We start from the raw sequence: 22566 nt of genomic DNA, 5'->3' as shown, positions 1-22566 counted from the left end.
CCCAATGTTATCCCATGGGGGATATGGGGCCTCCGGTTGGTGGCTGCTGGCAAGCAGGCCACTTGGTTGTGGGAGCAAAGCTCCTGGACTTTAGCTCAGGGCAAATGGAGAAACAAAATAGCACCAAATGTGCACCCTCAGCGGCACTAGGGCAGCCGGCTGCAGGGTGCTGTTCCGACGTCGGGCGCCCTGTTGGTGTCAATGGGGAACCTCCGGTTTGCAAAGTCACTGCAGGCTCGGGGACGAAGGTCTTCTGGGTGCGACCACCACTTCGAGAGGTAAGTTGGGAAGTTAGGGGTTGGCTAGCACTGTTGGTTTGGGCGCTGGTGCATGGGTGCCCTTTGGGGTGGGATCTTCTTACCAGCTTCTGGTGGCGGTTGGGGGGATGACCAGGAAGGGAAGAGTCGCCTCACCTCGTGACTGGAAAGACTTCGAAGAAAAACAGCTTGCAAATATCCGGACCCAACACTAGATGGCAGGAGTATGCAAATCATGTGAATCTACAGCTCTACATGCCAAGAACAGATGCTTACTGGGTAAGTAACAACATCCTTTTCTCCATAGGATTGCATTGACTGTTTTTCTCGGAAAAATGTTTTAAGTGTGGAGTTGATTTGTATGGAAACCTGAAAAATAACAATTGTGTAAAACTGATTTTTTTCTTACCTTTTCTCTAGGAAATGTCCCAGTGTGATATCTAGGCATTTCACACCGAGTAGAAAATAACTTAAAAAGTAATCTGTACAGTAATTTCCATCCCTTGACTTACCTGTATTTCAAGCAACTGCATTTGAACTTGCATTCACTTGCAAACACTGCATAATATTTTGCAAAGCATTTATTTCACTTACCTGTGCCAGGCTTGGCTTAGTTCTAGAAATAAAATAACTTAATATTTTTATACAAACAAAATTGATCTGAGTTCAGTCTTTGAGTGTCACATCATTTGCTGATTGAGTGTGTACAACAAATGCTTAACACCAACCTCTGATAAAACCTTACTGCTTGCCCACACTACCACAAATAGAGAAGGTGCTATCTACTTTTACCTCTTCCTATCTTTGGGGTTTCACTGGACTCTGTGCACACTAGACCTCATTTTGGTATAGTATATACAGAGCCAGCTTTCAACATTAACATCAACCGCAATGAAATGACTTCTCTCTGCCACAACATTCTGCCTCTTCCTCATGAGATATTAGATGTCCATGATCTTACAAATCACTACGCTTGTTCCATGGAAACTTTCCTTGAATTGATCGCCCCTCTACAGTTAAAATGAGTGTCGGCAAAAGATTCCAAACCTTGGTATAATGGTGGCCTTAATACAGAAAGGCGCAACTTGAGGCTTGCTGAACGTTAGTGTAGCACAACTCCTTTCCCTGAACACATCAAGCACCTGAGATCATTTTGGAACAAATACTGCAAAAGCATCAGAACGTCAAATTTCTTCAGAAACCAGCTGGATCAAGCCAGTAATCGTCCCTGTTGGAAACGCCCACTCCCACTCCGCAGGGTGGTGGTGGACTCCCCGAACACACTGTGGTAGCTTGGCTCGAGTGGTCAGGAAACAGGCGCAGTGCTAAGCATACAATATACCCATACAACAACCATGCGTGCATCCGTTCCAAAAACGACTCTACACCGTAAAAATTATGAAAATATTCTTCTTTATCTTTTTCTCTTAGTTGCTGATTGGAAAAATAAATAGGTCAATCACAATATACAAGTTTCAATTAGTGCAGGTCAAATAAATATTGGCTGTTTGATGAAATAAATAGGGGTGATCATAAATAACAGGGCATAAATACAAGTGCAATATATACAGACAATTAAATACTTTGAGGCAATAAATACTGTACCAATAAATATTGTACACCAACAAGTCCTGTGGACCTATAAATATAGTGCAGCAATAAATAGATAAAAACTCAATAAATACAGTACCCCCAATAAATAATTAAAAGTATACAGCAACCCTCATATAATCAGATGACACTTCAATTCTTAAGGGCTGATATGGCCCAGGCACAGCTTGTAGGGTTGTGGAAGGCTTGAGGGGGGCTACTCCCTGGCTGGGACAAGGCTGAGGCCTAATCTGAGGTAGATCAAAGGGGGGAATACCAGTGCCCTGGCTTTCTCTCTCCACACAACCTCTCTAGGTTAGTCCCAGTTCACCCCAGGCACAGTCAGGTGGGTTTCAGCACCTCCCTAGCCCCTTAGAGCAGTCTCTCAGGTCTCCACAGGGCCTTAGGCGCCCTCTACTCCACTTACTGCCCTTTCTCTGATGTTCCGACGCCGCTGGAGTCGTGTCGACGCCGTGAGGCGGTTCCGGTTCGGTCTCGGCGGCCTCGGCACAATGTCAGTTCTTTGACGACGCCGGCAGGCGGTTCCGATCCGATGTCGGTGGCCTCGGTTCGATCTCGACCTCCGATTCGACGGCGTCAGGCAGTCTCTTCACGATGTCGACTTCGGGCGGCTCCGGTCCGATGGCGCTCTCGGCTCCGATGACGTCGGCCGGCCTGGCCTCGATGTCGACTTCCGGTGACTCCGGGGTGCGATCCTCACCCCCGACCTCCGGTGCTCCTCCTCACAGGCTCCGGGCGACTCCGGAGTGCGATCCTCACTCCCGACCTCCGGTGCTCCTCTACCTCGGTCTCCGACGACTCCGGAGGGCGGACTTCACTCCTCCGATGACGCCGCTCGCTCGACCTCGGTTCACTCCCTCCTCGACCTCTGGTATTCCTCACGACCTCCGTCGGCGCCCTCTCACGACCTCAGGCGGCTCCGGGTACGACGTCTGCTACTTCAGTCAGCGCCGCTTCTCCACCTCGGGCTCCAGGTCTCAGGCTACTCGACGCCGGACTCCAGGGAAACCAGTTTCCAGGTCAGGATCTTGCTGCTTTCTTGGTTCTAAGGCCTGTTCCTGCTGTCCAGGTCCTTAGGATAAGTTTCTTCTGTCTTCTTCCCACACAGGGCTATAGGCTGGGATCCATCAGTAGGGACAAGTATCAAGGGTGGGTTTATGGACCCCACTCCAGGCACAAGTTTCCACCCCTGCTGCTTCACTCCTTCCTCCTTCACTGTTGTGCTCCTCTCTCTTCACCAGTCAGGTGCCAACTGCCAGCTCCAACTGCCAACTGCCTCTCTTATCCTCCCAACATTCTAAACGGTCTCCAACTGTCACAGAGTTCTGGAATCTCCTGGAATGTTCTGGAAGGTGCTGGTAGGTTCCAGTGGATGCTGGTGATGTCACAGGTGGCCACCATTTTGTGCTTCAGGCCCTCAGACAGAAGTTTCAGGGGTAGCTAAAATGGCTCCCTGAATCTGCAGCAACACGAAAAAGTCTGGTGGTTCCCAAAAAGGAAAAATTCAAACCGGGTTTGAGGCAAAAGTGGGACAAAATAAATAATGATGAGGAGGGACCACCCAAAGGGCTGACAGGTCTAACACGCGTCCCCCCCAGCTGAAAGTGGGGAGAGCTACCCAACCCCTTGGGAGTTCTCATCACTAAGGCGGAAATACCTTGAGAGACCGTCTGCATTGGCGTGGTCCACTCCAGGCCGATGTTCCACCTGAAAGTCCATCCCCTGTAGGGAAATAGACCACCTCAACAACTTGGGATTCTCCCCCTTCATTTGCATCAGCCAACGAAGGGGTCGGTGGTCGGTCTGAACTAGGAAGTGCGAGCCAAACAGGTATGGCCGCAACTTCTTCAGAGCCCATACCACTGCAAAGGCTTCACGCTCTATTGCACTCCACTTCTGTTCCCTGGGAAGTAGTCTCCTGGATAGGAAGACCACGGGTTGATCCAGACCCTCTTCGTTGAGTTGCGATAACACTGCCCCAATGCCATGTTCTGATGCATCTGTCTGGACAATGAACTTCTTGGAAAAGTCTGGGGCCCTTAAGACCGGGGCCTCGCACATGGCTTTCTTCAATCTCTCAAAGGCTTGCTGACAAGCCTCCGTCCAGACTACCCGTCGAGGTTGTTTCTTGGACGTGAGCTCCGTGAGAGGGGCTACGATGGTACCGTACCCCTTCACGAAGCGGCGATAGTATCCCGTGAGGCCCAAAAATGCTCGGACCTCAGTCTGTGTCTTGGGGGGTTCCCAGGCCATGATGGCCTCGATCTTCGCCTGGAGGGGTTGCACCGTTCCCCTACCCACCAAGTGTCCAAGGTACACTACCGACCCCTGCCCGATCTGGCACTTGCTGGCCTTGATCGTCAATCCAGCTTGTCTCAGGGCCTGGAGAACAGCTTGCAGGTGACGCAAGTGATCCTCCCAGCTGTTACTGAAGACGGCTATGTCATCCAGATAAGCAGCAGAGAAACTCTCCATTCCGGTGAGGATCTGGTTTACCAGGCGCTGAAACGTGGCAGGTGCGTTCTTGAGCCCAAAGGGCATCACACAGAACTGGTAGTGGCCATTGGGCGTGGAGAAGGCTGACCTTTCCCTTGCTCCATCAGTCAAAGAGATCTGCCAGTACCCTGAAGTAAGGTCAAAGGTACTTAAATATTGGGCAGCTCCCAGCCGGTCAATTAATTCATCCGCCCTAGGGATCGGATGTGCATCAGTCTTTGTCACTGAATTCAGTCCCCGGTAGTCCACACAGAACCTCAGTTCTGGTTGGGCACCCGGTGGTGCAGCTTTCGGTACTAACACCACCGGACTGGACCAGGGGCTGCTAGAAGGTTCAATCACTCCTAGCTCCAGCATCTTAGTGACTTCACTATGAATGCTGGCCTTCACCTTGTCTGACATCCGGTAGATCTTGGACTTCACAGGTGGGCTGTCTCCTGTATCCACGTCATGGACGCACAGGTGAGTCCTACCCGGGACAAGGGAGAACAACGCAGAGTACTGCCCCAGGGCCTGGCGACAGTCCTCCTGCTGTTCAGGAGTTAGAGATGGGGAGAGAATCACTCCCTCCACCGACCCATCCTTTTCCTGAGACGCAAACAGATCAGGGAGAGGCTCGCTTTCCACGTCCTCTCCTCCGTCAGTCACCATCATCAAGATGACTTCGGGCCTCTCGTGGTGGGGTTTGAGGCGGTTGGCCTGCAGCACCCGCAGGGGCTGACGAGGGGTCTTCAGGTCCACCAAGTAGGTAGCCTTACCCTTCTTCTCCAACACCTCAAAGGGTCCTGACCAGCGATCCTGGAGGGCACTAAGCTCTCCTGGTTCGATCACCCACACCTTCTGGCCAGGCTCCAACTCCACCGGGTGAGCGTTGTGGTCATACCACGCCTTCATCACTGCTTGGCTGGCTTCCAAGTTGTCAGAAGCTTGCTTCCACAACTTAGCCATTTGGCTCCGGAAGGCCAGCATGTAGCTCACCACATCCTGGGGAAGCTTTCTGGGAGTTCTTTCCCATCCGTCTCTCACCAGGTTAAGAGGTCCACGTACAGGGTGCCCATACAGAAGCTCGAAGGGGCTGAAGCCCACTCCCTTCTGTGGCACTTCCCTGTATGAAAAAAGTAAACAGGGTAGGAGGACGTCCCATTTCCTCCGCAGGCTTTCAGGCAGACTTCTGATCATGCCTTTCAAGGTTTTATTAAACCTCTCCACCAGACCATTGGTCTGGGGGTGGTAAGGAGTCGTGAACCGGTAGGTCACTCCACACTCCTTCCACATTGCCCGCATATATGCTGACATGAAGTTGGTCCCCCTGTCGGACACAACTTCCTTGGGAAAACCCACTCGGGTAAAGATTCCCATCAGGGCCCTTGCCACAACAGGTGCCGTTATGGTCCTCAGAGGTATTGCCTCTGGGTACCGTGTGGCATGATCCACCAGAACCAGGATAAACCTGTGACCAGCTGTAGTTGGCGGATCTAATGGACCCACAATGTCGATGCCCACCCTTTCAAAGGGGGTGCTAACGACAGGAAGTGGTTCCAGGGGAGCTTTCAGCTTCACTCCTGTTTTCCCACTGGCTTGGCAAGACACACATGTCCGGCAGTAGGTATCGGACGACACTTTCATCTGAGGCCAATAAAAGTGTGGGACAAGACGGGCGAAGGTCTTGTCTTGCCCCAGGTGTCCTGCCAATGGTATCTCGTGAGCCAACTCCAAAAGGAAGGCTCGATAACGTTGAGGAACTACCAAGGCTCGTGACGATCCATGTAGGGGTGCCTTGGGTTCACTGTAGAGGAGGCCATCCTCCCAGTAAACACTGTAGTTCCCTTCAACGTTCCCTGCTGCCTGGGCTTCGGCCTGTCGCCTCAGCCCCTCAAGGGTAGGGCACTCCCTCTGGCCCTGGCAGAATTCCTCCCTGGACGGGCCTCCCTCCACGTGCCACTCGGCCGGGATGGGTAGGTCCTCCAGGTTGGTAACGTCCCCCTCCGCAGACTCCTGGTCCACCACCTCCGGTGGCCTATCCGTCCTACGGGGTGGAGACGCCGAGGCAGGCTCCTCCTGTCCTCGGTTCTTCCCTTGACTGGCAGCTGGCTGGGCCTTTGTTCCAGGCTCCAGCCGGAATGAACTCCCTCTTCGGGTAGTCTCGGACCTTGTGCTAACACAGGCCCAGTCAGGTGTACCCAGCATCTCGGTGTGAGTCCGGTATTCCACCTCCTTCCAAGCGTTGTGCTCCATGTCATTGCCCAGCAGACAATCGACTGGCACGGCAGGGCTTACGGCAACTCGAAGTGAACCTGCAACCCCCCCCCATTCAAAGGGAACCTCGGCCACGGGATAGTGGCCTGTTCTGCCGTCAGCCATCGCGGCTGGGTGGAGTACATCGGGAATTACCTGCTCTGGAGACACCAGCTGGCTACGCACCATAGTCATACTGGCTCCTGTGTCTCTCAGAGCCTCCCCTCTTTGGCCGTTGATGGTGATCCACTGCCCATACTTTGCGGTATTTGCGGGCACCTGGATCTTAGGAACCATCTCCCGTTCTCCCAGGGACACTAGAGTGACACCCGCCCACTCCCTTCCCTTAGTTAAGGGCATCTCCTCCCCGAGCACTACACTAGCTACTCCGGGGGGCTTTCCTCCAGTGGGAGGGGGTGATCGTTTCTGACACTTCGGATCTCCTTTATAGTGTCCAACGCCACCGCACTCGTAGCAATGGACAACCCTTGGCTGCTGACTCTGGCCAGGATTAGGGTTTCTGGGTGGGTTAGCCTTAGAGGTGAATCCTGTTCCCTTCCCTTGGAAGTTATTTTGGGGGCCTTTGGAGAACTCCTTTTTCTTTTCCCCTCCTTCTTTCTTCTGGGGGGCGCCCTGTCCGGCCTTTTGAGTATCCCCTCCAGTCCCCCTTGTGGACACCCGGGTACTAGCCCAAATGTCCGCCTCCTCAGCAAGCTTCCGGGGGCTGGTCAGCTTGCTATCCACCAGGTGTTGCCGCAGTTCAGGGAAACATTTCTCGAGTAGGTGTTCCTTCAGTACTAGGTCAAACAGCTCCTCGTAGTTCCTTACTTCACTGCCCTGAATCCAACCTTCCAGTGCCTTCTTTGCATAGTCCAGGAAGTCCACCCAATTCTGGGTGCCCAGTTTGTGACTACCCCTGAACTTCTGTCTGTACTTTTCAGGTGTTAGTCCAAACTTTCTGATGAGCGCCAGTTTCATGGTGGGGTAGTGAGTCTGCTCATCCTCTTCGAGGGCCAATAAAGCATCCCTACCAGCTGGAGGCATGTACCTATACAATCCTCCTCCCCAATACTTCACTGGAACCCCATGGGCCCTCAACGAGACCTCATAGGCTGCTAGCCACTTGGCGATGTCGTCACCCGCCCCATAGCTAGCTACTATGTCCTTTGGCAGGTAAGGTTTGGATTCCCTGGTGATTTCTTGGTCTTTGCTGCCACCATTAGGAACAGTTGGTGCCCCAATTCTTAAGATCTGAAGCTCTATCTCTTTCAGTCTTATCTCATGAGCCATCCTCTCCTTCTCCGTCTCATGAGCCAACCTCTGTTCCTCCTTCTCCTTCTCCAGCTTTGCTAAATCCCATGTGAGCTGTCTTTTCTCTCTCCGATCTGCTAACTCCACGCTGGATAAGCCCCCGCTAGAGACAGTGCTGCCCTTCCTAGAAAGTGTCCTGGGCCCTGCTGACAGGTTCCCCACCTCAGGTTGGTACATCTCAGCCCCCTCGGGGTCAGGCTCTCCATCCCTGTCTTCCTCCTCAGCCTTGCTTTCTCGGCGTGCCTCCCCCCAAGCCCTTAAGCTGGTTTGGAGTGCACCCTTCTTTGCTCCTGGGGGACAGTACACCCCCTCCCGCTGGCAAAACTCCCTGAGTTGGGCCACAGTGTACGTTTCTAGATTCTCTAGTACAAACTCCATCTTGCCCACTCAGGTTAGAGGACAGGTTTTGTGCAGTAACAATGTAGGGGGGTACCTTTAGTAATACCTCCTCCCACCACCAGAGTAAATTTGGAAAAAACAAAAACCCACAATTAGGAAGGCCGCTCTTGAGAAAACTCCCGGTGTAGGCCTATGGACTACCCACAGTTATTGTTGAGTATACGTAGGCACAGCTCAATCCCACCACTGGACACCAATTTATGTTGGAAACGCCCACTCCCACTCCGCAGGGTGGTGGTGGACTCCCCGAACACACTGTGGTAGCTTGGCTCGAGTGGTCAGGAAACAGGCGCAGTGCTAAGCATACAATATACCCATACAACAACCATGCGTGCATCCGTTCCAAAAACGACTCTACACCGTAAAAATTATGAAAATATTCTTCTTTATCTTTTTCTCTTAGTTGCTGATTGGAAAAATAAATAGGTCAATCACAATATACAAGTTTCAATTAGTGCAGGTCAAATAAATATTGGCTGTTTGATGAAATAAATAGGGGTGATCATAAATAACAGGGCATAAATACAAGTGCAATATATACAGACAATTAAATACTTTGAGGCAATAAATACTGTACCAATAAATATTGTACACCAACAAGTCCTGTGGACCTATAAATATAGTGCAGCAATAAATAGATAAAAACTCAATAAATACAGTACCCCCAATAAATAATTAAAAGTATACAGCAACCCTCATATAATCAGATGACACTTCAATTCTTAAGGGCTGATATGGCCCAGGCACAGCTTGTAGGGTTGTGGAAGGCTTGAGGGGGGCTACTCCCTGGCTGGGACAAGGCTGAGGCCTAATCTGAGGTAGATCAAAGGGGGGAATACCAGTGCCCTGGCTTTCTCTCTCCACACAACCTCTCTAGGTTAGTCCCAGTTCACCCCAGGCACAGTCAGGTGGGTTTCAGCACCTCCCTAGCCCCTTAGAGCAGTCTCTCAGGTCTCCACAGGGCCTTAGGCGCCCTCTACTCCACTTACTGCCCTTTCTCTGATGTTCCGACGCCGCTGGAGTCGTGTCGACGCCGTGAGGCGGTTCGGTCTCGGCGGCCTCGGCACAATGTCAGTTCTTTGACGACGCCGGCAGGCGGTTCCGATCCGATGTCGGTGGCCTCGGTTCGATCTCGACCTCCGATTCGACGGCGTCAGGCAGTCTCTTCACGATGTCGACTTCGGGCGGCTCCGGTCCGATGGCGCTCTCGGCTCCGATGACGTCGGCCGGCCTGGCCTCGATGTCGACTTCCGGTGACTCCGGGGTGCGATCCTCACCCCCGACCTCCGGTGCTCCTCCTCACAGGCTCCGGGCGACTCCGGAGTGCGATCCTCACTCCCGACCTCCGGTGCTCCTCTACCTCGGTCTCCGACGACTCCGGAGGGCGGACTTCACTCCTCCGATGACGCCGCTCGCTCGACCTCGGTTCACTCCCTCCTCGACCTCTGGTATTCCTCACGACCTCCGTCGGCGCCCTCTCACGACCTCAGGCGGCTCCGGGTACGACGTCTGCTACTTCAGTCAGCGCCGCTTCTCCACCTCGGGCTCCAGGTCTCAGGCTACTCGACGCCGGACTCCAGGGAAACCAGTTTCCAGGTCAGGATCTTGCTGCTTTCTTGGTTCTAAGGCCTGTTCCTGCTGTCCAGGTCCTTAGGATAAGTTTCTTCTGTCTTCTTCCCACACAGGGCTATAGGCTGGGATCCATCAGTAGGGACAAGTATCAAGGGTGGGTTTATGGACCCCACTCCAGGCACAAGTTTCCACCCCTGCTGCTTCACTCCTTCCTCCTTCACTGTTGTGCTCCTCTCTCTTCACCAGTCAGGTGCCAACTGCCAGCTCCAACTGCCAACTGCCTCTCTTATCCTCCCAACATTCTAAACGGTCTCCAACTGTCACAGAGTTCTGGAATCTCCTGGAATGTTCTGGAAGGTGCTGGTAGGTTCCAGTGGATGCTGGTGATGTCACAGGTGGCCACCATTTTGTGCTTCAGGCCCTCAGACAGAAGTTTCAGGGGTAGCTAAAATGGCTCCCTGAATCTGCAGCAACACGAAAAAGTCTGGTGGTTCCCAAAAAGGAAAAATTCAAACAGGGTTTGAGGCAAAAGTGGGACAAAATAAATAATGATGAGGAGGGACCACCCAAAGGGCTGACAGGTCTAACAGTCCCCCAAAACTTTTTTTGAACTTCTAAAGGTAAAATTGAACTGCACACCCAATCAGTCCCCCGCTGGGTCTAGTCCGCTCCCAAACTGTGAGAAATTCACCTCTTTCCTTCTTCAGAAGACAGAAAGCATGAGAGAGGACCTGTAGACGGCCACGGAATTAGGGTACTCTCCCACCTCAACCCTTCCTCTTTGCGTCCAGGTCTACTGTTCCTTCATGTCCCACTGGGCACCTTCCTCCAAAAAACGCACCATGGAACTCTTTAAAAACCTTTGAAGAAAGTGCCATCGACAAGATTCTAACCTCGCTGAAACCCTCAAACCACTTCAATGACCCTCTACTGCCCAATTTCTTCATTGAGATCTATCCTCGATACTTCCACTTTATATCAAGATTGCTAATTCCTCACTCCTTCAAGGCACTATCCAGAACTGCCTAAAACAGGTTGGGTTTCCCCTATCCTCCAAAAAAACAGGAGCTCAAACTAACTTAAGCAACTTCCAACTCTTTCTGGATTTCCCTGATCCAAATTGGTTCCTTTAAGGGCTTCGCTAAACACTGCTTAAAGGCTTATCGGCTAAAAAAAAAAAAAAAACAACCGCATCTCTCAGGATCTGAAATTCCTTAACTGACTCCCACACAAAGTGAGAATCCAGCAAAAAACTGCCTGTATGACACACAAAGCCCTCCACTTCAAAATCTCTATATATCTTGCTCAAACTCTAGCTTTCTGGTGGCTCCAGATCGTCTACAAGCTCCAGCACCTTTCTTCGGAAACCACAAATTCTAAAAGAAAACCTACAAGCGCTCTTTCTCTGTGATGGTCTTAAGAATTTGGAACACCTTGCCCACTGAACTCTAAGAATGAATCCCTTAACTATTTCCTACAAGAAAGTCAAAGCACTACTTATGAACAGATTTCTTCCCTAGATACTTTGTTACCCTTTTTCCCTCACACTCATGACTACTCTCTCCAGCAAGTGTTTTATACTTAGCATTACTGAGACTACCCTCTCGTTTCTTGACATGTTTGATCCAACTGTTTTATTTTGTATGATCTGTTGGGTTTTATTGACATATCTCCTCTACCATTGATCATTGTAAAACATACCCTCCCTTCTTTGGGTGCTACCTATATCCTGCCTTTTTCTCCTCTTATATGATTTTGTTATCACTTTTTTGCTGTCTGTAACTTTAAGTGCTCTGATACCCGTAAGGGTCAAGTTCACGCTATAAAAAATTAGCAAAATTAATAGGGCGAGAGCCTTTCCTCTCAGGAGGCCCAGAACAAAAGACTGTCTGGGAAGAGGGTGTAACATCCTCTCCCACAGGATGACCTGCTGATTAGCTTCCCCAGGCCAGCAAGCTTCAAAGAGCGGCCGTCTTTGGAATGCAAGTCTGGCTCCCCTCACAGGAGGAAGGGGCGTAGCGACACCAAGAGTCAGTAGCCCATTGGCTACTACGCTACCCTAATGCCCCTAAATTCAGTATTTAGGGAAGTCCTTGGCACCAGATAAGCAGATCTTGACGACCTAAGAAGAGATGGGACACCAAAGAGCTTCAAAAGCCGAGTGGAGGTAAGAAGCAGCTGACCTAGTGCCAGCCCCGCCGGCGTGTCTGCATCCCTTGTTGAAAACCGCGCCAAAGTCTACTCATCCTGCAGCTGTTGAGTCCAGAAACTTGAAGGACTGCCTAACTTCGATAAAGAACCAAGACCTCCCATGCAACAGCAGAACTGTTCCCTGCGTCTTGCAGCAACTCCAAAGGAAACTGCAAAACCTGCAACCTGAAGCAACCACTGCAGCTGTCGGTCCAAGCCCGAGTCGAAGTGGGTGAACGGTGTCATCAAGGTCCTCCAGAGCCCGAGTCTATCGTTGTTTCACCTCTCGTGGACTCTCCGTCGCCTGTAGTCTCTGCATGAATGCACCCTCTACCGTTCCGGTAAGGAAAAACCTGACGTCCAAGGACACCTCTGCACCCGTCGCCCCTGAGCCATGGAGAAGAGGACCAAAGGTGCCCCTGCGTCTCAGAGGATCGTGAGGCCTGAGCCCCCTGCTGGTTCAGCCCGACTGGCCTTCTTAGCAGAGCTTGCAGCCTCTTTTTGCAGAGTCAGATCTCCATAGTATAACATTGGGTTTCCGATGCGGTTTTACAACCTTCACCCGGCTGCCCTCGTGCCGCTGGTGGTATGCTGTTGGTGCTGCCTTGGACCTTGCCCACCACTTGCCTCAACTCCTGGAGAATGGTCCCGTAAATCACTGTACTATACCCGTTAGCAGAATTAGTTCATCCTTCCATACAATAACATTGCAGAACTCAAAAATTGCAGTGTCCACTTTTTGAACTGAAAAGAATTAATATTCAGAAGTGTACTTAACTGAATTACTTTTCTTTGATGCCTAAAAATAATAAAAGAAACTTACTATTTGTTTAAATTTCTGTAGATCTCATTCTTGAGTTGTGTATCAGTTATTGATCATTGTGTGTTTTTGCAGATGTCTTTCACTCTTGTCCGTTAAGTCTAAGGCTGCTCGACCACACTAACCCTAATAGAGCACATTGGGATTCCTAGAGCAAGCCCCTGTCCACTTATAAGGGAACCCCCTGGACTCTTTACACGGTATGTCAGATTATTGGTTTATCACATAAAGAGCCAGCTTCCCACAAGCTCACGCTGTGGTTGAGTGGCAAGCCACTCAGTAGGGATCTAACAGACGCCTTTGTACTCTCATTTCAAACACTGCACAATGGAATGACTGTGTGCACCATAAAATATTTAAAATGTGGCCCGTCAGTGGAAGGCACAGTATATGAAACCTGGAAACTGTTCCCGCTACATTTTCCTTATTTTTCAGTTTCAAAAGGTTAAAAGGTGATGCTCTTAGTAAAATTGTCCGGAGTTAATGGCACTTTTGGTGGATATCAGTCAGAATACAAATGGTGCAGTACTAGGATAAGAAGTAAGCCTTTCCTTCATCTTAGGATCTTTATCAAATACCTTAAATATCTTTGATAAGTCCAGGATCATCGACAATGGTATTTAGATCTTAAGGTGAGGCTGACATTGGAGTGCATTGTGGTATTCTGGGACAACCTATCTATTTTTTGCTACGTAACCCATTGAATCATTTTCTTATCCAACAAAAAAAGCAACACTTATTGTTTGTTGCCCGCAATACTGAGCTGCATTCCCCCTTGCAGGTCGTAACCATTCAAGATTTAACACAAACTGGGCACATCAAACGACAACTTCGCTCTTTCAGAGCAACAGTATAAAATTAAGCTACATTGAGGCGGCTTCATAACTAACAGTGTTTCTTTGTTATTTTTTTATATATTTTTTTAGAAGTAGAAATTGAAAAACAAACCTGCTTCGTTATCTGTTCTAAACCAAATTGTTAATCCTAATTCAGTAATGAACTAATTGAATCAAAATGTTTTTGTGCCTTTAATGCAAAACTGCTCTAATTCCGTCTTTCCTTTTTTTTTTCCAGAGGAGAGGAACCTCGTAGAGGCTCATATCATGAGTATACTGCTGCAGAACGCACATATTTTGATTCTGTGCGAACTCCGGGCACATACCCTGAGGAACCTCGAAGAGAATTTCCAGCACGTAGTAGAGAACTATATGCAGATTGGGATCCATACCAAACGGAGTACTTTGATTCTAGATACTATGATGATCTAAGGGAGTTGCGTGATTACAGAGATCCTTATGAGCAAGATATAAGGGAGTACAGTTACAGACAGCGAGAACGGGAGAGAGAGCGGGAACGATTTGAATCTGACCGAGATCATGAAAAAAGGCCACTGGAGCGCAGCCAAAGTCCAGCTCACTCAAGGCGGCCCAAGAGTCCTGTAACCTCTCCTTCACAGTCTGATACAAGGCTACAAAGTGACCCAGAGCGTAGAATATACAGCCGTTCCTCTGATCGTAGTGAAAGCTGCAGCTCCCTTTCTCCTCCTCGATTTGATAAACCAGACAAGGTCCGAACCGAAAGATTTGTTAAAAATGAAAAACCTGAAAAGGAACAGCGTCCTTTTGATCTTGAAAGGACAGAAAAAGAGAAAAGAGCTGTTAAGAAAGAGAAGCCAGAAAAACTAGAAAAAGACAAATTGGATAAAGTGAAACGAAAGACAAAAATTAATTCTCCAAGTTCGCAGTCATCTGGAACAGACCAAGAAAATGAACAAGAGTCGAGTCCTGATAAAAAGAGTACCGGTAAGCAGCCGGTGAAGGAGAAAGTTGACAAAGAAGGATCATCCAAAAATCGTTTGGATTTAATGCCATGTGTGGTTTTGACTAGAGTAAAAGAGAAGGAGGGAAAAGTTGACTCTTCAGGCTTTGAAAAAATGAGAGGGAAGTTAGATAGGGATTCTGTTAAGTCTCCACCCCTCGAGCAAAAAATCCAGCTTTCTAGAATTGAACAACCTAAATCCGACCCAAGTAAACCAGAAACACTTCGTACAAAAACCTCAAAGGAGAAAATTCTTGCAAGCCACGTTGAAGTTGTTGATAAAGAAGGGAAGGTGAAAGCCAAGAAACAGCAAAAAACAGAGCAATCTATAGAGGTAACTAATCCAGTTGATCTGGAAAAACTGGAGGCTCGCAAAAGGAGGTTTGCAGATGCGAATATGAAACAAGACCGGCAAAAACTTGAACTAAAGAAGAGTAGTCCAGAAGAGGAAGATGCGCGCCTCATTTTGAAAAAGCAGTTTGATGGACCTGGTTCCTCTAGAGAAGTTACAATGTTAAGAGATGTGGACTTAGACAGAAAGACTACAAGGAAAGAGCTTCCTAGGAGGGAATTAAAGCAAATAAAATCAGAAAGATTAATTACAGTCACTAGCCCTAAAGATGGGCAAGAATCTGCAAATATTTCTGTGGGTATTGCCTTGCGTCCCAGCTCAGATCTGCAAGCTCGTTTAGGTGAGCCAGTGGAGGCGGCACTGGAAATGCAGGAGATTCTTGTTAAAAAGATTAGTTTATCAAAACCACATCAAAGGCATACACAGATAGTGGATGATCAAGGGACAGAGAGAGACTTGTCTAAAGAGGATGGCAGAAGGAACTACTGTGACTTGTTGGACGTGATGGCTGACCACAAAATAGGCCAAGACAAAATGCTTTCATCTGAAACGGAGGAGAAGCTAAGCATTGACATTGATCATACACAAAGTTATCGTAAGCAAATGGAGCTAAGCCGTCGACTTAAACAGCAAATGGAAATTGAAATGGCAAAATCTGAAAAGTTTGGCAGCGCAACAAAAGAAGTTGATGATTTTGACAAGCGTAGTCTCGTGCATGAAGTTGGTAAACCTCCGCAGGATGTCACAGATGATTCACCTCCTAGTAAAAGGCGAAAAACCGATCATTTAGAATTTGAAAATCTAACCAAAAGAGAGAGGAACTACAGGAGCTCTCGCCAGATGAACAAAGATTCTGAAAGGACTGTATGTTCTCCAGGCCTTAAACCAATTTTGTTTCAGGAGGAGGAAGATAACCTAGATTGTCCAAGGTTGATGCCAATCAGAGACACCAAAGAGTCACCTAAAATAGATGATAAAAGTCCTTTATATGCTAGTGTCAGGGAAAATGCTCTGAAATACAATCCATATGAATTTAATAGGAAGGAACAAATATCTGATATAGCTAAAGTCAAACTGTCTGTAACATGTGAAGAGGAATCAAGCAAATGGGACCTCCAAGTGAAGCAGGAGCCTGGCAGAGGTGACACAACATTCCATAGTGGTGCCATGAAAAAGGAAAGATCACGTTCACTGCATGATCTGGAACCTGGAGAGGTGCCTACAGATTCTGATGAGGACAGTGATCATAAGACTCATTCTCCTAAAGCCTCATCTCTGTTAGACAGCAGCAGGTTTTCTTTCTTACTTCGTGACGGAGATGAAAAGTTGCGTGATAGAGAGGAAAAACTGGCAAGCTCATCGGAGCGTAGTAAATTTTACTCATTTGCCCTGGACAAGACAATCACTCCAGATACAAAAGCATTACTTGAGAGAGCTAAATCACTCTCCTCATCTAGAGAAGAAAACTGGTCTTTTCTTGATTGGGACCAAAGATTTGCAAACCTAAGAAGCAACAAAGACAAGGAGAAGGTGGACTCTGCTCCTAGACGTCTTCCTTCATGGTATACAGTAAAGAAAAAAAAAATCCGAACAGACTCGGAAGGAAAACTCGATGATAAGAAAGATGATAATAAGGAGGATGAGCATGAGAGAACTGAATTGTTTGCCTCAAGATTTTTACATAGTTCAATATTTGAGCAAGACTCAAAGCGTTTGCAGCATCTGGAAAAGAAAGATGATGAGCTTGATTTCCAATCCAGTAGACTGTTTGGTAGACAGATATCCAGTGATGGTGCAAATAGTATTTCTGATTTTGTGCAAGAACCAGTGGTTTTGTTTCACAGTAGGTTCATTGAGCTCACCCGAATGCAGCAAAAGGAAAAAGAGAAAGATCAAAGACCAAAAGAGCTTGAAAAGCTGGATGAGGTTATCCAGCTTAAGACACCTGATCCAATACCAGACACTAAAGAAATGGAAATGAAGCCACGAGAATCATTAGAGTCAGTGCCTTGCATTCGCTCTCCACAAGAGCCTGCACTTTCAGTAGCGGAGAAGACGCTAACTGAAAACATGCTTGATATGGCATCAACAAAAGACAAGATGCCACAGATTATTATACCAGCGAAAGAAAAGCTGTCTGAGATTTCGACAGTAATGAAAGACAAGCTGTCTGATCGTGCAACACCCTCAAAAGACAAACTGGTAGAAATTGCTCCACAAATAAAAGAGAAGTTGTTGGATGTAACTGCAGCAACAAAAGACACATTGGCTCAACTTGTACCTGTACCAGAGGTTGACTCCTCAAAAGACAAGCTGCCAGATCATGCACCAGAAGAAACAGAACCTGCTCATTCTCAACAAGAAATTAAACCTATCCCTGACCTTAACATTCAGTCTTTTACTGCACTTCCAGAGCAGGTGGAAATTCCACTGGTTATGGAGGAAAATAAAGAAAGTATCCCAATCCCACCTTTATGTGAAGACTCCATGGCAGTAGAACAATGTACATACTTGAATACTAAGCCACTCACACCAGGGTCTTCATTTGCAGATGATATCTGTGAGGAGGAAGAGCCTGAAAGTGCATCTTGCATCATGCCAACTGCTAAACCTGTAGCCAAAACAGAGGAGCCAAATGATCTTAAGGAAGATGTGGTTGTCACTTGTGAAAATATAAATACTAATATAAGCCCTAAGATTGAGGTAGTTACAGATATCCAACCCCTGAGCTCCGACCACGACCTTGAGGTTGAACCCCCAACTCCTGTAAAAGACAGAACGTCCTACAAAAACAAGCGCTCCAAAACTCCTGTACACGCATCTGCTCCTGCTGTCAGTGAAAAGCCTGCCACAAGGAAGAGTGAGAGAATTGACCGTGAAAAACGTAACCGGTCAACCTCCCCGCGTGGTGAAACTCACAAACTTATGGAGCTTAAAATAGAGCCAGAGAAAGTTACAAGGAATGCTTCAAAATCCCCATGCTCTGTGCCAGAGGTGGAAATAGTAGAGCCAGCTGGTCGATCCAGACGCAGGAAAGTGAAATCTGTGTATGCTACGAAAGTTATTGACTCCCCACCTCTGGTTAAAGAACCAGTAGAGACTCCAAGGCCTACTAGAAAGAAAATTGAGAAAGAACATCAAGAAACTGTTGCCATCATTCCCACCACACCACGGAGAGGAAGACCGCGCAAATCACGTGGCAAGATTGGGGAAGAGACATCGCCTCTTAAAGTAGAGCCGGTTAAACTGGAGGTGGAAGAGGCAATAACAAAAGAAACTCTTGATGTTCCCAAACCTGTGGAGGGTTGGAGATCACCAAGATCACAAAAGATTATGCACAATCAACAAGGGAAAAAGGGAAAAAATGAACAGAAAATATCCCCTGAAGTGTCATTGGACTCCAGTGCAAATGAGCCAGCTACTCCAGAACCTCTTGCTAAAGAGTGTTGTATGAAGATGAAATCTGAAAAAGATGTACTAGATGGTGAACCAAAACAATGCAGAAAGGCAGACATTGTAGACAAAGCTGCAGCTGAAAATCATCCATTAGAAATAATAGAAAAAAAGACGTCCACAGAAAAGTTTGTACGGTCCAAAGGTGGAAGATCGAGAAACATTAAGAATGCCATAGATCAAGCCAATGTACGTATTAGGAATGTAGAAATAAGGCTCAATGTGGATGAGATAAAAGAAGCCTTAAGAACTGGTGAAGAAGAGTCTGAGTCTATGATAGTATCTCCAGTTAAAATCAAAAGTCCTGTGAAGGAAGATGGTGTCTCCCCTTCATTCGTTAAAATGGAGCTTGAAACACCCTTTCCAGAAACATCTGAAAAGGAAGTGGTTCCTGAGCCAAAACTATCTCCTGAAGCAGCTCAACTAGCAAAGCAGATAGAGCTTGAACAGGCTGTAGAAAATATTGAAAAGATTACTGAGAACCCATCGGTTGCTGCTTATAAAGCGCCAGGAGCAGAGGAGTCTTATAAAGAACCAGAACCAGAAGTTTCTGAGGTGCGTCCAGAGGAGGAAGGAGACAAACCTACTCATCAGGCTAGTGAAACAGAGCTTTTAACTGCAATTGGATCAATCATCTGTGATGTTTCTGCAGAGGCAGAGAGCTTTCCTGCCCCTCCAACCTATCCACCCGACGCTGAAACTGATCTCAGAGTAGAGCCTGTAGTGGTGCAGTTGCCACAGGAAGTAATGGAGCCGGAGACCGACCATGCAGTAAATAACATTATAAATTCTGAAACAGCTGTTGGTGCTGACCGGTTAGTTTGTGCCCCTACCTCTACATCAAAAGAGGCTGTAGAAAAAAAGGAAACTGAAAGTAATCTCATTGAGCCTCCAAATAATTCAAAGGAGGCTGATCGCTTAACCGATTTAACTGTTCCAAGAAAAGAAAAAGGTCGTCCCAAATCAAGTCGGCAAAGACGTACACGAAGCACAAGTAAAAAAGCGGAAGCAGTTGATAATGTTGTTGAACTGCAAATAGTTAAAGGCCGACCCATCAAGAAGGAAGTGAAGATTAGCAGTGAAACTTTGTTAGAAGATAAAACGAACAGTGATGATACCCTCTCAGAGCCCGCTGAACAGCCTCCCTCAAAGTCCGATTTGGTTACTGGAACTGAGGACATTTCTCAGGACACGCCTATCGAGAGTAAAACTCCTTCTGAACCTGCTGCTCCTGGGGACCTCCCACATCAGCCAACACCAGAAAATGAGGAAAGCATGACAATTTTAAAGCAAAGAACACATTTTGAAAGTTCACCTATAACACCACCCACCATCAGTGTTCCTTCTGTTCCTTCCACAACATCTGCCAAACTCCCAAGTGCAGTTCCAGTAGGACTAGTCCATCATTCTGGCCCAGTAATGGTCACAGATTGGATGTCTAGGCATGATGATTCTCGAGCCAGGTCCACTCCTCCACCTGCATTGCCACCTGATACCAAAGCTTCAGATATAGATAATAACTCAAGTACTTTGCGTAAGATTCTGTTGGAGTATGTTTCACCAACTAGCAACACAACTACTGTGGTCACGACGTCAATCTCTGAGCCTGTCTCTACATCTCGAATGGAAGAGAAGATGCCCAATCTTCATTGTGAAATGGGGAAAGAGGTTTCTGAAGAGAAATGTACAATTTCACCGATTCCCCAAAGTACAGCTGCTCAAATACCACCAGAAATTGATGCAAATGTTTTCACAGAAAAGGACAAAGTAACTACCATTATTGCTCCAAAAATGACATCTGTTATCAGCAGAATGCCACCTAGTCTAGATTTGGATGACACTCCCAGAATCAGTTTGGTCAAAACACCCTCTCAATCTTCTGTCCCTACCATGCCTTCACCAAAGTACAAGCAAAGGTCAACTGGAAATGATAGGTCCTGCATGAAACCTGCAATGTCAGTCATTGAAGATAGATCAGTGGAAGCTGGATCAAGTCCTGGTTTGCGAGTGAGCACATCAGAAGGTTTTGTAATACTGAGCTACTCTGGGCAGAAAACTGAGGGGCCACAGAGAATCAGTGCGAAAATTAGTCAAATCCCTCCCGCAAGTGCAGTTGACATTGAGTTTCAGCAGTCTGTTTCCAAGTCACAGGTTAAACAAGAATCAGTCTCTTCACAACTAGCAACTAAAGGTCCTCAAACCACCACAGACTACATTCCTGGCCATTCTTCACTTATGCCAGGTTCTCAACCATATAATTCACCTCCTGTAATTTCTTCTGTGAAACAAGAACGTTGTACTTTAGAAAAGCCGGACTCTTTGCACCTTTCAGGTTCTAATCCCTCATCACAACCTGGAACGGTGAAACTCCTTTCACAAACTGTAAACACAGCTCCAGTGTTAATGCATAACCATATGGCACATTCACAGACTATAGCAACAAGTAAAAAGATAAATGAGCAATCTTCTTTAAAGGTGGAAACCAAAGTGCTTCAACCAACTAACCTGAGTCCGGGTTTAAGTCCACATCACTCTTCATTCCCTGGCAAAATGCATGCAGAGTCTAATCATGTGAATTCTGGACCCAGCACACCTACTGATAGGGCACTGCCTCATCTCGGAGTTGTAAAACAGGAGCCACATTCACCACGCACCACAGGTCATTCTCCTTCACCCTTTCCTCGGTCTTGTCATCCCAATGTTACCTCCTCTTCTGCATTAACTAGTAATCCATCTGTTCTACTAGCCCAAGGAATCCCTGTGCCACAATACATATCTAGTATGCACCCTGAGCAGACGGTTATTATGCCACCGCACAGCCATCTGTCTCAAGGTGATGTTCGAATGGGTACTCCTCCACTGTCTGGCATGCCTTTTAGTATTCGCTCAGACGCACTGCACTCTCCTAGGGCTTCTGTTCAATCCCAAATTGACATTCGACCTCAGCAGTCTAGCACCCCACAGCCAGCTCCCATAAGAGAGATCCTATCTTCCTTGTCTTCGCAGCACCCCCCAGATGAGGATGTTCATTACCGGCATAGTGTTTGCCGGGGGTCAGCATCTGTGCAGTCAGAGGTGCTAGTGATGCAGCCAGAATATCGCATTCCAACTTCTGGAATGCGCCTTGATCCATATAGTGTACCGAGGGATGTGAGATTAATGATGCACCCACACATGACTGCTGTTGGTGATCATCACACTGATGTGCGCCAAACGAGAACTCCCGATGGCACAGTTAAAACGCCACCTGCCAGCAAGACTCCACAACCTGGAAAGGAGATAGCCAAGACTTCAGAAGGAAAGATGGCCCACTCGACGCACAGTGAATCAAGATTGCTCAATGTTCCCCCAGGTAATCAATTGCCTGGACTGCCCTTATCACAGACTGTAGTGGTACCCCCTGGTGTACCACTTATCCATCCATCTGCAAGTTCTTTCCATGATTATCTGCCTGTATACAGTGATATAAGGAGTTATCACCATTCGGCTGCTCAACTGGCTCACACTCAGTTTCCTGGATCATCACCAATTGGCCTAGCTGCCCGCAGCATGACCCCATCTCAGGTAAGGATCATTGTCAGCTTTTCCTTTTTAGATTGATTTGTGTAAATGTCTCTAATTAGCCCCACATGATTATTTAAACTGCTGCGGCACAGCCACTCAGCCCTGAGAATTTATTTTAGTGTCTTCCTGTGTAAGTTAACTTTTATAAATGCTGAACGTTAAAATAATACCAAGATATATAGCATTATTTTGCATTTGTTTGCATGTGCACTCTGTTGTACATTTAATAATGTTTCAGTTCTAGAGAAAAGTCATTGGCACCACTCCGGAATCTGTCTGGTCTTTTTCGGCAGTTAGTAGGGCTATCTTGACACAGTGACCAATATTATGTCTGTTCGTGTCTTGTCCCCTTGTGTTTTCCTGGTCTATCCTTGTGAGTGACCGTGCTATTGTAATGCCCATTCAAAATCTCTGGCCATTCTCACAACATTTCTTCATTGATGTCCTGGCCGTTTGGTAAGTCGAAACGAAAAGCACAAGAGGGCTGA

The 22566-nt window shown here is 47.6% G+C and overlaps 1 protein-coding gene across 6 annotated transcripts in view; it reads left to right on the top strand.

The window, feature by feature from the left end:
• Nucleotides 1-22566, top strand: part of SPEN (spen family transcriptional repressor) — a 392229-nt gene that overhangs the window by 264768 nt on the left and 104895 nt on the right. For all 6 annotated transcript variants that reach the window (XM_085609027.1, XM_085609026.1, XM_085609025.1 and 3 more), the window contains one exon: nucleotides 13966-22078. In XM_085609027.1, coding sequence (XP_085465153.1) covers nucleotides 13966-22078 — 8113 coding nt within the window. The remainder of the gene's footprint in view (nucleotides 1-13965; nucleotides 22079-22566) is intronic.

This window comes from Triturus cristatus, chromosome 1_2 (genome assembly GCF_964204655.1).
Source record: "Triturus cristatus chromosome 1_2, aTriCri1.1, whole genome shotgun sequence".
NCBI classification, from domain to species: domain Eukaryota; kingdom Metazoa; phylum Chordata; class Amphibia; order Caudata; family Salamandridae; genus Triturus; species Triturus cristatus.
Note: the sequence above shows the minus strand (reverse complement) of the source record. Positions and strands in the feature narration are given on the sequence as shown.